Raw genomic sequence first — 18534 nt, forward strand, 5'->3', positions numbered from 1 at the left:
TAATTCACCTTTAAATTTTCTTCGCCCCTCATACGATTGTAAGCGATGTCATTTTTCGATTTCAATACAGGAGCGCTTGCAATCTGAGCCCCACAGTACAGATGAGAACAGCAGAGGAAAGTAATGCGCCCCATACAGAAATACCAACTTGTATAGCCTAATCGCGTGTACCTCACTAATGAAATTTATATCTAGCTCGGTTGGGGGTTTCTTAGTCTGCGGCTTTCCTAAGATGCGTAGGCTTCTTAATTCAGCGAAATAATTAACCTATCGCGATGTCAGAATGATCTATCGGTTGCAGCATTACTTATATGTGTTGTCAATTTTTACTACCGAGAAATATCGACGGTGATTGATAACACTTCGAATTCAAAATGACCGAAAAATGTTTACCGAAACCAACTATATTGATATGACTGCGGGGCTCCGAAATGTCAGCTACGAATAGCCCTGCCCTTAAATCTAAGCCCATCGGTATAAATGCAACCCGAGGAGAAAAACACATCACCCAATCAAGAAATTCGAATTTGTAATCTTTCGAGTAGCCCAGCGACAATCTATATCATTGGTCGCGAAATAAGATCATGCTTCAACAAAGTAATGTGGACCAATATGAAATTTCATGAATAGTCTTAACTGTGTGGCATGGGTGTCCTAAATTTCCTAAAACACCATTTCCATCAGCTCCTGCAGGAAATCTGATAATGTTTATGCTATATACGGACTATGGAAGTTTCAATATTATTGACCAAATACCTAAATAAACTTTAAAAACAACATTTACGCGACTAGTAAATTGTGGCATACTGATTTTCCGCAGCAGTTAGTGTGAATTGTTAGCGAAGCCTTCCAGAATTTGTGTTGATTGGGACCATAATACCATTGTTTTTTGGAGGTCGACAAGGTATTGTTGCGGCCCTCCTTGACACAAACACTCTGTAGGGCCCGTATTATTCTTCAGTCAACATGTTCGTGCGTGGGGAAAAACGACTTTTTTTTAATTATCGGGTTGATTTCTCCTAGGGGGAAATTTTGGCTCAATTTCTGGCCAAGAGGTCCACGAGATGAAAAAGGTTGGTAACTACTGCATTACTCCATGTAACAAAATTTAGCAAACGTTTTAGTTGACTGAAAATTTTTGTATTGTGTTTTCGTATTCCAAACTAATTACCGAAACACCAAACATTTTTCTGAATTGCCCCAAATTTTGAAGAAATGTCAATTTCTCTAATTTTTGATTTTACCCATAATTGCTCTTTTTAACACAATAATTCTCCATTGGACGTAAGAATACGCGAATGAAAAGGATAATATGAACAAATATAGCTTTCTCATGAATCATGAATCACGTAACAAATGAACACTTTAAAAATCGTCAGAAGCGGTTTTGTTTGTGTTACTTGCGTCTGTGAAGTGAGAAATATTATCTTATAATGGACCAAAAATAAGACCATGTAACAAAATTTTGCAAAAATTTTAGATGATTGAAATTTTTTTTGTATTATGTTTTGTTATTCCAAACTAATCACTAGAATAGAAAAATTTCTTCGGAAGTATTCCTACAGTCTTTGAGAAATGTCACTTTTTCTGGAGTATTTGATTGTATTAAGTAATAACTTACTGAGTTATACGTTACGGTTTTTCAAAAATAACTTTTTTTAAAAAATTCTACTCGCGTAGTGATAAAGTTGTCAGGTAGCTACACACAAAATTTCAGTCAATTCCGACCAGTACAGGCCGTGCAATCTTGGATTGAAATTTTGACCACTTTTGAATTTATTGTATTGACGGTGACAAAATTCGACACTTCGGTATGACTAAACGTCTTGTTCCAGGAATGTCTGAAGTGAGAATTATGATTTTTTTCACGCGTTTACATCTAGATAAAGGCCTGTGATCGAGTTTGGATGATGAAATTCCTAATATATGAAAAATCAATGTGACACTAATATATGCTTACCATACGTCCTCTTTTAAGAGGATTTGTCCTCTTTTTTGGCTTTTTTGAAAGTGTCCTCGGAGGACGCCCTTTTGTCCTCTTTTTTGAGATTTTGTCCTCTTTTTGAAAATTTAGGTCAGATTTAGAGCAAATTGCGAGTGATATGCCGCAAATTAGCACAGAAGTGAAGCTCCGGTGTGTATTTCCGAGTGAAAAACGGTGATTTTAGGTCCGAGCGCAAAGATGACCTTTTTTTTTCAGTCATCCACCTGGCAATGTGGAGAAAAAAACGGTATTTTGAGCTCTGAGCGGGAAAGATGACCTTTTTTTTTTTTTAGTCAACGGATCACAAAGTGGGAAAAATTAACCGGTTTTTGAGAATTCTAGTCCGGTTTTGCAAGTTGCAAATTTCTGAAAAAGTGTCCTCTTTTTAGATTTCCAAAATATGGTAAGCCTACACTAATAAGCTGGAGCTACATTGAAAGAACCCCGTGAAAATGATAGTGATATACATCGCATATATCAGTGCTTTTCAACCTGTGTGACGGTTCGCACTAGTGCGAATGAAAAAAATTGAAGTGCGAATGGTGCGAATGAAAATCCGGATCAAGTGCGAATGACGAAGGTGGTGCGACTGGTGCGAATAAAATTCTGGGTGAAGTGCGAATGAAAATCGTGATTAATTGTTAATTTTTCTGACTTGGAATATAATTCAAATAAACCTAATAGGAATTTTAGGGTCAGTGTAACTTTTGTAGTTGCGACAAAATTGTAAACACGTAATACGATGCACCACTAATCGCAGCTCTCACAAGCATTAGTGGATTAATATTTTCTCACTATAATTATTTGTAACCAAAACCGTGGATGGAAGCTCGTGTACTCGCAGACATACAGTATATCAGCCCGTCTGAGCGTGCGACAGGCTGGAAAAATGACTTCAACTTGACTTCCTGCTTTCTTTCGCTAAAAAATCATCATATTTTCGTAATAACTGATCGATTAGCGCGAGACACGAGGCTCGAGGATAGTACTAAACCATCATTACAGACTCACATTTGCGAGTTACTGTAACGCAAATTTTTACCCCTTCAAGTGTTATTAAAGTGTGAGCCGCAAAGGCTATACTTTTGGGTCGACACGGTGTCAGAGCTATACGTTAATATGTATATAATATTTATTTCAAAAAATCCTGCGATAGTTTTTACATATCCAAGGTCACTGTGTTTGGTAGGCCTGCTGTAGCCAATAAGCGAGACACGCAGAAAATATGGCCATATCATGAGAATTCATGATAAGATTTGTCCGACTGTTTTTTCTGGAAAACATGGTCGAAGACCGTTAGGATGAACTAGTGTAAGGGTGTGCAACGAGCGAGTTCAGGCCTATGGGACTCATTCATTTTTAGGCCAACCCCTTCTGCGTCGGGGAACGTTAAAAAGTAAAGTTTTGGCGAACAAACCACTCATAAAATGCGGTGCCAAAAGCATAAGCGGCGACAAAAATGACCGATGCTGGATGGTCAAACCTTCCGAGATGGATTAGATATGCTCCATTGTCGGCATGGAATAGTCTCGTTCTTGCAATATGAGTATACAGTAGTACAACTGTGATACACAGAGGAATTTAATTCGTCCTAATTTGAAATCGCGTACGTCAGACATGTTTTGTAGAGCTAGCTGTATTGGGTAGAATTGTGGTATGCACGTTCTGTATGTCATAAGCCAACATGCCCGTAAAATCGTAGCATACAGCTGTATTATTAAAAATGAATTCCTTTTCATGGGTGAGGCTCGGAACGCGAGATGCCACAAAAACTTAGATTTTGGTGGCAGATGAAAAGCTGCTTTACCGTTATTAAACTGTTATGAATTCTAAAGTTAGATTGAACTAAAGAGTAGAACACTCAGTATCGTGAGTTTATTTGCTCTTCTCTTGGAGCAACGTATCATAAGGTATAGCGAGCTCTAATGTACTTACTCTCCTTGATCGTTTCACACTTTCTGTTTCTAGAAATATGACAAAAGCCTCAACACAAATATGCGAGTTTTTCATCCCTTCGTCAAACTGGAGCCTCCAGGATTTTTGTGTCAGCTCTCAAAAACGATTTCTGTCAGTGGGCATTTTTCACTCGCGAAAAATACGCTGTATTTTGGATGGGAGTGAATAACAGATTTTAAAACCTGTCCATCCAAGCACTAGTAGACGTTCTTGTACAAAACCCAAGAACATTGTCGAGACGCGTTTTAGTGAAATAGCTGAAAGTAAAACGAGCGAAAAAAAGTTGCCTTTTTAATGAGGCACTTGATAGCTTATGCTACATAGTAGCCAATTTGTTGCACACCTGAACATAATGTTGTTAAGTGTCTACATCTTCTTTTTGCATAACAATTTTCGATTAGTTTGTGCGAATGAAATTTATTTTACAAAAAAAGTGCGAATGGAGCTCAAAAAGGTTGAAAAGCACTGACATATATGAATACTTTCAGCGCTGAAATCCGGGACCATAAAGAGAAAATCAACTGCCAGGCGCAGGTGATACAGTAAATATATATATCCGCTACCAAATTGTGGATTGATTCGCGACTCGGAGAAAAATTTACGAGTCAATTTCAAGTCATAAAGTAAACGATATCAAAAATATCACTGTGTGCTGTGTATGTTTGTATTGTTCGCGATACGCTTGTGTCACTTGTGAAAGTAGCCAGGCTTTCACTGAATGTACGTTTGAGTGATCCTCCATTATTGCATCACAAATACATTGACCACAGGCGAAATTATCAGTAGTAGCAGTAGTAGAAGAAGAAACATTTAATAGCAACATGTGCTGACATTGTCCACTGATCACCTTTACCAACCCTCTTGTATGATTTAAATCTAACGAATATAGTTGATGCGTTTGTTTTATCATTGATGTGTAGATGGTAGTGAATTGTACCATATCAATTTGTTACAACTTCTCGAGGCTTCGTATTCGATCCTATTGACCGATATAATCAGACTATTAGCATAACTACACAGTTAGTCGCGAATTTTATTGGCGGGTCTACGGGTGCGTGATAGACACAACGCCTTCATGCATGCATATAAAACGTCATATTCGTTATTTGATGCAAGATAAATGTCAAATTATTCTGTCTTTCACACAGCTAGCAAAATGCAATGGCTTTGAATCGTTACTGATACTTCGATAATTCAATTCAACTTGAACTTGACTCGTGACTCGACTTGACTTGACTTGACTCGAGTCACCTCCAAAAAAAGGAGGGACTTGATTTGACCCGAGTCACCTTCGAATATCGATTGACTTGACTTGATTTGAGTCAAAATGTGCAATGACTCGAGATTACTTGTGACTCGAAGGTAGTGACTTGATCCAAAGACTAACTGAAACTGAGAAGATGATTGTTGCTAACAACCAACTATTATGAATTGAATGATATATTAATGTGACCTCACAGGCAATATGAAATTCAATAAGGAAGCTTGGAAAACGTGGTGCGGGAAGTTCCAAAAGCTTAGAATGACGTTTTTAAACGACACTTGGGGCAAAAATACCCGAAACATGTTTTATCAGGAATAGGGTATAGAAAATATCAAAAAATCGGCTCAACTAAATTTTTGTTACATGGTGTTACTGAACTAACCATGGGATACAATTTAATCCCGCACCAGTAATATAAACTCGTAAACTTTATTCGAATTCAATTTAAATAATACAACAGATTTGGTTAAGGTGATTACCCACCACCAATGATCAGTCTATAGAACAGAGATAGGTACCTTCTTGTCATATTACTTTGCTACTACGACAACGTACGATGTAAGCCAGGGGTGACCAACACGCGGGCTGATTTGAGATTTCGGAAAAACATTTAATAAAGCATTTTTAAATGCTGAAATTGACTTCAGTTTAAAAATAATGTTGTTGTTCAAAATATTCGCTATATTCGCTTGTGTCCAACATCATCTATTCAATAATAGCTGGCACTGCTTCGGCGATGGTGATAGCATTCAATGAAGGTAGAATTAGCTGATATGATATGCAATGGCACAGACACTGCCATGACGGAGACACTTAGAAAACGACTTGGAGCTACCCCACAAGATCAAGCTTTACGACGAGACATAGTTTCCATGAAGTACCGTGTGTAGCTAACCCCAATATAGGCTGTTTAGTCACAGAAAAGTGTTGTTGGGTATCGTGCGTCGCTCAGAGTTCAAAATAGAATGAAAGTGATGATCGTGAAAGAAATTATATTTCTTTTGGTGACTATGACTACAATATCGAGCATTTTAGAGACGACAGCGTTGTGCTGATGTATTTTTTTAAAAATGTGATTGTTTAAGCCTCCTTTATCTCGATATTGAATTCATGCGGCCCGCGGTCTCTACGAAATCTGGAGAGTTTGAGTTTGCGACCCCTGATGCAAGCGGTCAATTTATTTGTGATAGAAGAATGGACATTCAGTAAAACGCAAACTCGTTGAGTGAATGAGATTTGTCGGTCTCACAAGTCACACCAACGCATGGTGCACAATCCGAACATTTGTAGAGTACATCGATTTTTATCGACACCGATAACTTGATGACTCGAGTCAACTCATTACCCGAGTCATCCCAGCATTGCTGCATAGTAGGCTAGATTGAATTTTCACAATGGGTGGGCAATATCATTATGCAAGGTCCCGTCAAATAAGGCCTTCTTGGAAAGACATCGAAGACCCCTATTAATATTGATGCCGCCGCACGGGACGTCATTAATATTAATATTAATATTATTATTAATAATTGTGAAAATGGGATATTGTGGCGCTTATCACCTCATCGGCCTGGTGCGCCACGGCCAAAAATTTCGTATTACATGTGTCAAATTGTTCAACTAAAAAAATGCTTAAATCAACACATTGCTGGCCAGGACGAACTGAACGAAAGGCCATAGAAGTTCTGGCCGTACGAGAAGGTTATCTGTGGTGAACTCAACTTTCAAGTTCAAGCAGAAATCAATCGTATATGCACGGTGCCAATCATATTTTGGGCATGCGAGGAGGAAGTGATCCACATTCTCGGGTACGAGGCATAAGTCACAAAATGGCGTGTCGATGCAGCCTATTTTGAATAAATGCCCTTTTAGGCGACAATGGCCGGATCGGACACGGGACGTGATGAAAGACTTGGAAATTGATCCGCGAGTTGAGTTTGCGACCCGTGCTGTACATTGTTGGTACGGATGCGGACTGTTCATATTAGTTTATAATATCAACTGCCATTAGCTGTTATCTTCAAAATGTTGGTATGGAATCATCCGTATTGATTTGACAGGTGTCTGGAATTATAACGGTATTCTAATTTTCGATGAGACTTGTTTCTACTGCTACCTGCAGAAAAATTTCAATATGAATCGTAATGTTAAGGTTTCTAGTGATAATCTTCCAAAGAACGTCGACTAATCCAACTCCAAGCACATCATAGATTTGCGTAGTTGTCACTGATATATTATATTCCGGATATTCACATTTTTTCTATGCCGAGGTGGGATTTTGATCGTGACAAATCACTGTCTCCCTCTAGCACAGGGGTGGCCAACCTTTTCGCTATTGAAGGTCGCATTTCGACAACTTATGTAGCATACAGCCGCATTCCGAGACGTAGTCGCAGTGAACTAACTGGACACAAAATATCGATGTTAAGCTGTCCCTGTCAATTGACGGTGAAGTCTGGACCAATCGGCGTTTTTATGCTGTCTTACTATACGCATCGAAATTGCTAGTGGTCATATGTAATGAAGGAATAGCTACTAGGAATTATATATATATTTTTTTTCAGATTCAGGAACGAGTTTCGTCATTAATATTAGTAGTTTTGCCTATTACTATAGAATATTTATCCTTTTTCAGCCCATGTGATCAGATTTACCGATTGAGTTTAATGAACGAGTGTTTTCGGTGATATAGAGCAAGATATAGATGATGATGCATCTTCGGGTGGGCCAAATGTTACTAGTCACTGTGTTGCTTGCTGTAATTTCTTGACCCCACACCCCCACCCCCACCCCCATTAGGATTGTCCGTATAGTGGTAAGACACTGGAAGCTCCAAAACGTAGCAGAAAAAGTTCTTTCGGGGGGAGCACACGATTCCAAGTTAATGTGTTTTACATGGGGTGCTCATTTTCCTCTGCTGTTCGAATCTGTACTCTGTTTCTCAGATTGCTAAGGACTTTACTATACTAAAATCGATAAAGGATGTCGTAGTGAATCGCGCCTAGCGCGTAGAAAATTTCTATAAGACCAATTAAATCTCTCAAAGATTAATTATTCTATCAAAAATTCGGGAGCCAAGTCGTAAATTCAATTTTTATGTAGACTGCCGCCAACACATAGGTCTAATAATAATTCAATTACATGTCCACGGCCGCACAAATTTTCCTACGGAAGCAGGTTGCCCACCCATATGCTCTAGCATTTCATGTATTGAAATCTTTGCTGTGGTATTTCACAGTATTTCAAAGTATTTAGCCGTGTTTTCATTTCCATGTGGCAACTTTTCAGGTTATTTAAATGAAAGTACTACAAGCACTGTAAGTTCGACTGAGCCAGAGGTCACTACGGGGACGTCAATGTCACCGACTACATCAGAGGCAACGACTGAGTCTAACCACTTGGGTATGCTATGGTTTAAGCTACTTTGACAGGTTGACTTGCGGTCAGGGGAGGCAAATGAGGCAGTGCCCTACCTGTCGTCAGCTTGAGTTAACGGAAATTGTGAAGACCTTAAATGAATATTGGTATTTTCCATCATTGTTCATGTATGACTAATTTTGAACTTTTGTGCGACTATATTAAGTAGTTTGTATATTAAATATCTAACATAGAGTGTCAAAGGAGAGATGAGGTACAAATCGGCCAAGAGTCATATGTAAGATATCATTTCTCCAATGAGGGATCAGAATATATCATAACGTGTATCACTCGCAGTGTTTGGATCAAGTCGCTACGTTTTTCTAGCAAGTCATCTCGAGTCATTGGTCATTTTCACTCGAGTCAAGTCAAATCAATCGATTTCACTGGTCAACACATATTGTTAGGCAGACAAATTACGAGTGGTTTTTTTGGGTTCTGAAGAGCACTGATTCCAAAAGTATAACTTTAGTTTTTTTCTTCAACCGGCACTATTTTTGGAAATAATCCATTGGGATATTTTGATGGAAATCTCATATGTTTCCTGTACGGGTTGGATAACAAATCGACTCAATCGTACTACAAAGTTAAGAAATTCAACCTACTTGGTATTTTGACACGCCGAAGACTTTTTAAATCAAAACACATCAACAGAATTATATTCCGGGCTATTAGATTTATCGTAATAATAATATTAATACTTGTGGAGTATTATTGTTCATCCGAACAAGTCACACACAATGTAGGCCTACAATGCGATGTATGAACAGATAGGAGGATATCGAGCGACACGCAGTTGCGGTCTTTTTAGACTGAAATCCACCTCGGCCTATAGAGTGCCCGATGTCACAATTCCTTTCGATGTTGATATTTTTTGAAGCCGCGGCCCTTTCTAATTCTTTCCATTTCTTGTGAGAGCTTTCTTTCGACGGGTCTTTTACTGCTGGGCTTTTTTGTCGCCGTAAGGTCATAATTGCAGACTTCACTGACATCGTGTAGTACATGAATAAACTTCAATCATGTATATAAGTATTTATCTAAACACTCAAATAACGTTGCATTAATTGAATCAGTTTTATGTCAATCACCTATTTTAAATTCAAAATAGTCATTTGGATTATAACAATAATAACTCGTCTTTAAACAAAATTGGTGGTTGTACGATTTTCAATTGTAAGTAATTTAGTGCAGTTTTACGAAAGGTTCCAGCAATAGTCTGCCATAATATATTCGTCGCGTCTCCACATATATATTTCTTCCGTTGTTATGATATATTCGTGGAACCTTTTCTCTTTCTATTCTCCCTAATCAACAATATAATCGGATAAAATATCAAGATGATTCAACTGGAAACGGCTTCTAAATGTTTTGCCAATGTTATATTTTTAATTTTGTTGACCAGTGTTTGGAATAGTGAGCTTGTTCAGTAGCTCAAGATTCATTCATTCATTCATTTCAGTAGGCCTATTCATAACAGATTGTACTTACCTGAGCTTCAAAGGTACGCCTTTACGATCTATCGGCACCAATAATAACATACTGGTCACGCGTCAAATGTCATGCCTTCTAATGTTCTAAAATATTCTCTAAATTTGTGTTACGTTAATTAGCAATCACTATTCATGATTAATTCTTTTTGTCGAATTTTATATCTTGACGCTATATTCGTGTTGTTTTGTGTAATATGCATTGTTGCTAGGTCTCAATATACCACTTGGTCATAAAACCTTAAAAAGATTTTGAATAGGGTTGTAACCAAGTCACACGGTTTCGAGTCACAAGTCTAGCCCACTTTTTTAATTTTGACTAGGGCAGGGCACAATGATTCGAGTACTCAAATCTGAATCCAGTATTAATTTTGATGATTCGAGTCAGTAGTATAAAACAATTTTTTTCGAGTACTGAAATTATACACTCCTCGCAGCTAATAGGTAATTTACTAACGATAAATATAGTTTTGATACTATTTTCCACTGAGTAAGTCGGAGTCGGGATCGGTGGAGTTGGAGTCGGAGTTCGACTAATTTTCGCTTATTGCAGTCGGAGTCGAAGTCGTGGAAAAATACTTACTGGAGTAGGAGTCAGAGTTTGTGAAATGACCCTGACTCCGACTCACACTTCTTTATTATGAAAACAATTGCTTTCAAGGGTATCTTTAAATTACTAATATTAAAATTGAAAAAACTGAAATAGGATTTTTATGTACCATCAATCACTGTTATTAGTAACGATCTAGATCAGGGGCGGCCAATCCGTGACCTGCGAGAAGGTTTTGTGTGGACCGAGTGGTATTTCTCAAAATTAGTTATAAAAACAGGTGAAACTGCAAGGCCGACAAAAATTTGGTTATCCTGACCGCGAAATTTGATGAAGACTAATAGGCTACATCAGTGCCGACTCATTAGTGTAACCAGGGTCCAGACACACTTATCGCAGATCTTTGTATATGACCATAAAGAAGAATGTTTCGTAGCACTTCGCATCTGGGCTGTAGTGACTCGAGTCTTGACTAGACTCGAGTCACGATTCTCTGATGACTCGACTTGACTCGATTCACATAGCCTACTCAAAATACAGAAATGACTTGGCTCGACTGGAGTCAAGCTGTGTATTGAATCGACTTGGACTCGAGTCATTGCGCATGACTAGAACCAAGTCATATAACCCGAGACTCTGACGTCCAAGACCAACATTTCAATGTAATTCCGAAGGATAGTAAAGTACACTATTGGGATTTCGTCTATTGGTACTGGTACTGAAATTACGACCAGAAACTGCAAAAATCGAGGAAAATTAGTATAATATGAATGTGGACCATTCGATATCACCAAACAGAGTTATAAAAAGTGGGTTTAACAAGACTTTAACTGGAAACTGAGCAGTTAACACAATGACTTGGACTCGGACTCGAGTCATATTACCATGACTCGGACTTGGCACTCTGCTAATTGACTTGGACTCGGACTTGACTCGTTGAATTGAAAATGACTCGACTTGACTTGAGTCAAAACTATGAAAGTAAAATTGCCTTGTGACTCGGAGCCTTGTGACTTGGTTACAAATCTGCTTCGCATGATATATTGTCTCTCAATTTCTTGCATTCAGTATTGGAGCCCCTCCTGAAAATTAATTCACAGAATTTAGCCTAACTATATTCGCAATTAGGAGATAACGTTTCGTCCAACATCCGACTTCGTTTGTGCGCTCGCAGCGAGATCGTCGGCAATTACACATTTCCACAAAATGATAGAGGGATGAAACCTTCGATATTGCTATGTCTAAAACGCCGAATATTCCTGTCCTTGCCAAATGAGCTCAGTGGTATACAGAGGCGACGCCCAATATATGCAAATAACATATTTATTGATCGAATTCATTCATTACCTTTGAATAAACAGGACACGAATGCACACTGTAGGGCTGCACACAGAGTTTTCATGACATAATGGTTATCAATTTTAAAGTGCAGTAATATAAGTATTGGTTTCAACGTTACCTAATTCGGTTCGGTTAAAAATATTTGTAGTGTATAGCTTGGCTGCTTGGGTCGAACAAACGATTAAAACAGACTCATGTCCTAATCCATGAATACTGGAGTAAGTGCATGTACACTAGACATATACTATTTCAATACTTCATAAATTTCGTTGCTGACTAATATTTATTAGTAGTGGGAATGTGTGTGCTTGTAATCACTATAGTGTGTAATTAGTTGCTGACTCATACACAAGAGCTACACCTCGATTGTTTTATCTGCATTTTAATTATACAGGATTGGATATATGTCATGTTTGAATGATTCATACATATTAGGATATTAAAGAGTCCATGTTATAAAAACTTATAAAATATTCAGAAAGACATTCTATCATGCTAATTGCATAGTGAATTATTCGAGCTGTGCCACAATGAAACAATTTTCCATGCCATCGTTAATCATATGTGTGCATATGTATGTTGTCGGAGGAGATGGAGTCGGTGGTAAAATTTAGCGACTCCATATTCCTGGTTTTGACTCGAGAAAAGTCGAGTCATTTTCAATTCACCACAGAGTCAAGTCCGAGTCCAATTCATCTAGTAGAGGGTCGAGCTCGAGTCATAGTGTTTTGACTCGAGTCCTAGTTCAAGTCATTATCTTCACTGTTCAGTTGTCAGTTGTATCCGGTTCAACCCACATTTTTCCACTCTGCTCGAGTGACATCGAATGGCTCGCATTCGAAATATCCATTGTTGAATACGTTGCTGTGCCGATAACAGACGGTATATGTGAACGTAAGACCTTAGTAGTTAGTATGATCGGTCGTGACGCGCCATTGTGGCTTATGGGCGGGGTGGTGACCTGCCTGAAAACCCGGGGTGATGACCCCACCCTTTTAGACCCCCCTTCCGCTGGCACGGTGCCATTGTTTCTTATGGGTGCGGTGATGATACCACCCTTTCAGGTATAGGCTGCGGTGATGATATACCTTGAAAACTCGTGTTGGTGACCCCACCCTTTCGGTATAGGCTGCGGCGATGACCTGCCGTATCGTCGGTGATACCACCCTTTCAAGTATAGGCTGCGGTGATGATATACCTTGAAAACTCGTGTTGGTGACCCCACCCTTTCGGTATAGGCTGCGGCGATGACCTGTCATGGATTGTTTGGTAGTGAACTAACGTTGTGGGTATAGGCTGCGGCGATGACCTGCCATGGATTGTTTGGTAGTGAACTAACGTTGTGGATATAGACCGCGGCGATGACCTGCCTGTCATGTATTCTTACGCGGTCTCTGGTGACTCGCCATGTGTTCTTATGGGAGCGGCCGTGATTCGCCCTTTCGGGTATAGTCAACTCTCGCGCTGTGTTGAAGAAGTATCAGGAATAGTAAATAGTCACGTGATTGATTCTTAGTTAATGTGTATATTACAAATTAATAAATATGACCGATTCGAGTTAATCCCAACGTTTGCGGTGAGTACGACAATGATATATCGTTATTCTTATGGACGCGACGATGATTCGTACTTTCGTTGATAGAATGCTAGCGGCATGTCGTACTTTCACCAAAAAGGGTGTGAAATAGTTTGCTAAATCTAGGAATCAGTCGCTTGGTTTACCACGGAGCCGTCGTAGACGGCGATTCCAATACCAACAATAGCCGCGTTCACATATTAACACTCCAAATAGGTGTGAAATAGTTTGCAAACCCTGCGTTCGCTGACAAGATAATGTCTCAGACATACGCGACTTGATGTTACAGGCATATCGATCGCTCACGCGGTGAAATTTTCGTAAGCAGTTTGGTACAGAGCTTGATTTCACTCGTACGATTTAATAAGTAACGAATAACAGACCGCCAGTGTCGGTAACTTGAATAGCGACAAATTGTCACTTATTTCCGCTCTAACCCTAATCCTTTGTGAAGTGAACGCTTATTCAAAAGGGTGTGATATCATTTTAAAATCCTACGACACTCACAGGGTAATGCTTCAGACAAAGCGATCCCTCATGCCCGCTCACAAGGTAATATTTCCGTAATTAGTTTGTCACAGAGTCGTCGCAGACGGCGATTCGTAAACCAACAATTTGACACTTTCTGGTATGGTCGCTATATGTTTTTGACACTTTGTCCGTGTTTGACTTTAGTTGTATGATAAGAATCATGCGAATATTCAAGCAATGTATCAATTGAATGAAATGAAACTTACTACACAGCTCAAGTTGATTCGTATTTGAATGTGTTGATCCGGTACAATTCTAATTAATTTGAGAAATCTTTTTACCGTGATCTTTTGTTTCGACCGTAACCTGAATATTACCTACGCCGACTTTCAGTCACATTGAAACACATTCCACGCCGCTGTTTTAACAGTTATAGAATCAATACCAACTATCTCTAACCCGATAATATTCAATCATTTTGATAATTTGCCAACTTTAAATCCATTCGCGGATGTACTAAAGGTAAATCCAAATAATCCAAAATGAAATATTTGGACTTTGACATAGTCTGAATTGAAATAGATTGACAAACATGACTACCAATTTTTCCGCAGTCCCATTTCGATATTATATGCACATAGATTTGAAACAAGTAATGAAACATTGCAACTCTATTCGCGATCCCGCTTTCCGTTTGTCAAAGAGATATTTTAACATCTTACCATACTCAAAAGAATTCTTCACAACATTAACAATTGTTAAAAATCTAGTTTTCACTTACTTGATTATATCACTACAACTCACAAACTCGAATTAATTCATCCTGGCTGTATTCGTATGATCGGTCTTTTTTATTCGATTGTAAAGGCCGTTACTATTCTGAAGACAAAGTATTTACTAATCGGTACATATACGATTTGACTTGGACATATTATATTTTGAGTATACGAGATTTGAATGTCCAAACAATAACTGAGAATTAATTTATCACAATTAAATCCGTATATTACAGCGTAAAAGATATTGGGGTGTCAGTAACTCTGTACGGTCGTAGTTACAACCACATTAACTAATCTACCCAGGCAACTCGTCATGATCATTCCTGAAATCAACACAAACACGACCACTGACTTGAGTTAACCGCGAAACAGCATCAAGTTTTAAATCCGCTTGCAGCTGACGGATTATTCGAATGCATCGATGGAGAATATTATTGAACTCGTCGGTATTGTTACTTCAACAAATTACACCGACTGCGAAAGTTAATATCGAATGGTAAGACTTGATCACATATTTGTTGATCACAGACATGACAAAAAAACAGTACCGAGATTTTATAAACTAGTCATATTACTCTACGCATCTATCAATATCAAAATGCGAGTCATCCAATTTTTCTACTAAAGTAACATTGCACTTTCGGATTCGGTATAGTCATACAAATTGTATTAAATCCAACATCAAAACAAAAGGATTTTTTTTTAGTTTATTGAAATCAAATCATTCGTCTTCGACTTGTGCTTTTCTAGATTGCACGCAACAATTCGTTACGAATGAGCTGTAACCAAAGTTAAGAATTCTTTGTGTCCACAGATATAGAAGATGAATATAGCTAACACAATCACGAATCGACGTTTCAGAGTATTTCACGGATGTAATAAACTTGTTAGTGTCGCCTATCTAAAAGTATGCATGCGTTCGATTTCCATACCGACTGTTGCGATGTTTAGGATTCGCTTACAATGACCAAGAGTGAGGATTTAACATCAATGTCGTTACTGGAGGTATTCACAACAGAGAATCGAAACATTACACAGTGTGAAAATATATCTTTGGTATCAAAGCACTATCCCAAGTACACGATTAATACTCAACTCCGATCCACACTTTCTATAGAACGTGCTAAATGTAAAATATCACGAGGTTGCACTCTAAGACTTTGATCATAACAAAAGTAAATTGAATATGTTTGCTCGACGCATTCAATTCAACTAGAAATGTCTAGGGCACAACAATCGTAATATTGAGGAAGTACTTGCTACACTGTAATTCACTTAACGTGTTTTGCATTGTTGTTCATTTGTAGTATTGATTGTTTTTGAACCCCCAAATAATAATTCCCGACATGAAACCAAACCGCTGAAAGTCGTTACCATCACAACGAAACAATGTGAACGATGTTTGCCAAATGTACCCTATGGTTAGGTTTACTAGAATTATTTGTCTAACACACACACACATACACCGACAATGTAATCGAAAATTTTTCCGTTGTCATTCGCTAAAGTAAATGTCATCACAATACTCTGTCACTAAAGATCTTACTTGTATCTGATTGAATCACCGATAATTAACTCGCTAAATCAAACCATAAGGAAATTTCACTCACTCATCAGATATGAAACAGCGTCGCTTAATCGGTGTAGATCGTTTTTCTAAATGCAAATCATACCTGACCAACAGAAAACAATTTTCACTCACCTTGTAATGAAACCAAGTGGCGGACCTTCGTTCAATATTTTGTTTGTGTCAAATACTTTGCAATAAACACAGTGGAGTGGTCGAGCTTTACATCAGCAGACTGTAATCTGTAAATCAAGCTTACATCCGACTTGTAACTGTATCGTTTACCTAACCGAGTTGTATGCACAGTTTGATATTTTTTGTTATTTGGTAATTGCTGAATATACAACTTCGAAATACTCCCTTGAACGTAATTTCCATCATCGTAATAATCGAAGTACATTTGTGTCGAATTCGTAACAGCCGACTATGACATGATAAATTTTTGACAAGTTATGCTTGGAAGATTGGTTGTATATCACGAAAAATAATTACCGCTCATATTGATACTGTTATCCATTGTTCGGTATTTTCAAACGAGTAAAATTTATTACTTGAGTAACTCCGCTTAATGCAAATGTAAACACAACCGTCTTTCAACATCACAAAGACATCGATACAAAGTATACAATCAAACGCAACAAGTTTTACTTTTGTAGGTTGTGTATGGTTATCCTGCATAACTCATTTCTTACCAAAGCCATATGAAATATATTCATGTTACACGAAAATATTCACTCATGCTACAAACCTTTACAATGATTGGTGGTGCTTTCAAACTGTTTCGATACCTCAAGAACTTTATTGTCTGAATGGTTGTTCATGTATCGTAATAATCAAGTAGTTCAACACAGAACTAGTATTAACAGAAACACCAGAGTTGTTTACACAAAAGTTTGTATGTGTACAGTATACGAATACCATGTGTAAGTCCAGCACAATTGTGGTATCCATACGAGTTTAGTTAACACAATTTACGATACCGAGGTCGCGTCATCTTTCGTAAGACAACAAACCAAGGCTTCAGGATATGTCCATGTCATAGCAATGAATCGGCTACTCCAACAACAGAGTGCACATGTTTTCTAGTTACGGTGCTTACATCTTACACACAAATCAATCTACTTTGCTAACGAAAAGTGGTGAGTCATCATATGGTTATCCTCACTAGTAAAACATACTATCATACAAAATGATCGTTATAGTTTGCACACCAACGGTACATCGTACAAGTAACAAGTCTCGAGAATACAGTTATTCAAAAAACGTGAAAGTATTTCTACACCAAGTCGTTATGTTGACGAAAGCGTATATTGTAATATCATGATCGATTTGCATTCGTTGGTCACAAACTGTCACTACTCTAAATAATTCTTTTTCACTCAAACACAAACGCATACTTGTCACCATTCGTTTTCATCAAGTACGAGTTCAAGAAACTTACTACGACATGAATTTTTATTTTTATGTTGTGTAAATAGGTAATAATTAATTCAAGTAACACTATATAAACATCATCGAGTTGTGCTAATAGATTTACATGTGGTCTTGTGGTTTTCATCGGGACATACAGCACGAACTAACTGTAGACTCCTCTCTGTTGTACAGCTACTCGGTAATCGAAATGCATTAACATGTAAACAACGATCTTGTTTCGTCACACCAAAAATATGTTCAATGTCGCGATACTCCGCACAAGACGTGCATAGCCTTTTCACACTCGTAATAGTATACCAACGTCAAGCGATAACGTTTAACAAGACCAACGACACTGAACCCACGACGTTTACCTATGTAAAATTACCACTTTCACTTGCCAGTCCATCGTTTACCCGGCTAAACATATTATTTTCCTTTGGAGATCTGACGTTTACCCAGAGTAAGAAACCATTTTCACTTGGAAATATATTTTTTCCTTGGCTAACAAACCTTTTTTCACTTGTAAATATGTTTTTTCCTTGGCTAACAAACCTTGTTTCACTTGGAAATCTATTTTTTCTCTGGTTAACAAACCTTTTTCCCCGGGTAACAAACCTTTTTCCCTGAGCAACAAGCCATTTTCACTTGGTGGTCCGTCGTTTACCTGGGTAAAAATATCATTTTCCTTTGGGGATCTGGCGTTTACCCGGTGTAACAATACATTTTCGC

General features: G+C 38.1%; 1 protein-coding gene across 1 annotated transcript in view; it reads left to right on the forward strand.

The window, feature by feature from the left end:
- LOC145442056 (uncharacterized) overlaps window positions 1–18534 on the forward strand; it is a 203769-nt gene that overhangs the window by 149461 nt on the left and 35774 nt on the right. Inside the window, exon 5 of the mRNA XM_080320050.1 lies at window positions 8490–8603. Coding sequence (XP_080176176.1) covers window positions 8490–8603 — 114 coding nt within the window. The remainder of the gene's footprint in view (window positions 1–8489; window positions 8604–18534) is intronic.

The sequence above is a fragment of the Botryllus schlosseri genome, chromosome 6, assembly GCF_051294905.1.
Source record: "Botryllus schlosseri isolate E-star chromosome 6, Bs_hap1, whole genome shotgun sequence".
In the NCBI taxonomy this organism is placed as follows: Eukaryota; Metazoa; Chordata; class Ascidiacea; order Stolidobranchia; family Styelidae; genus Botryllus; species Botryllus schlosseri.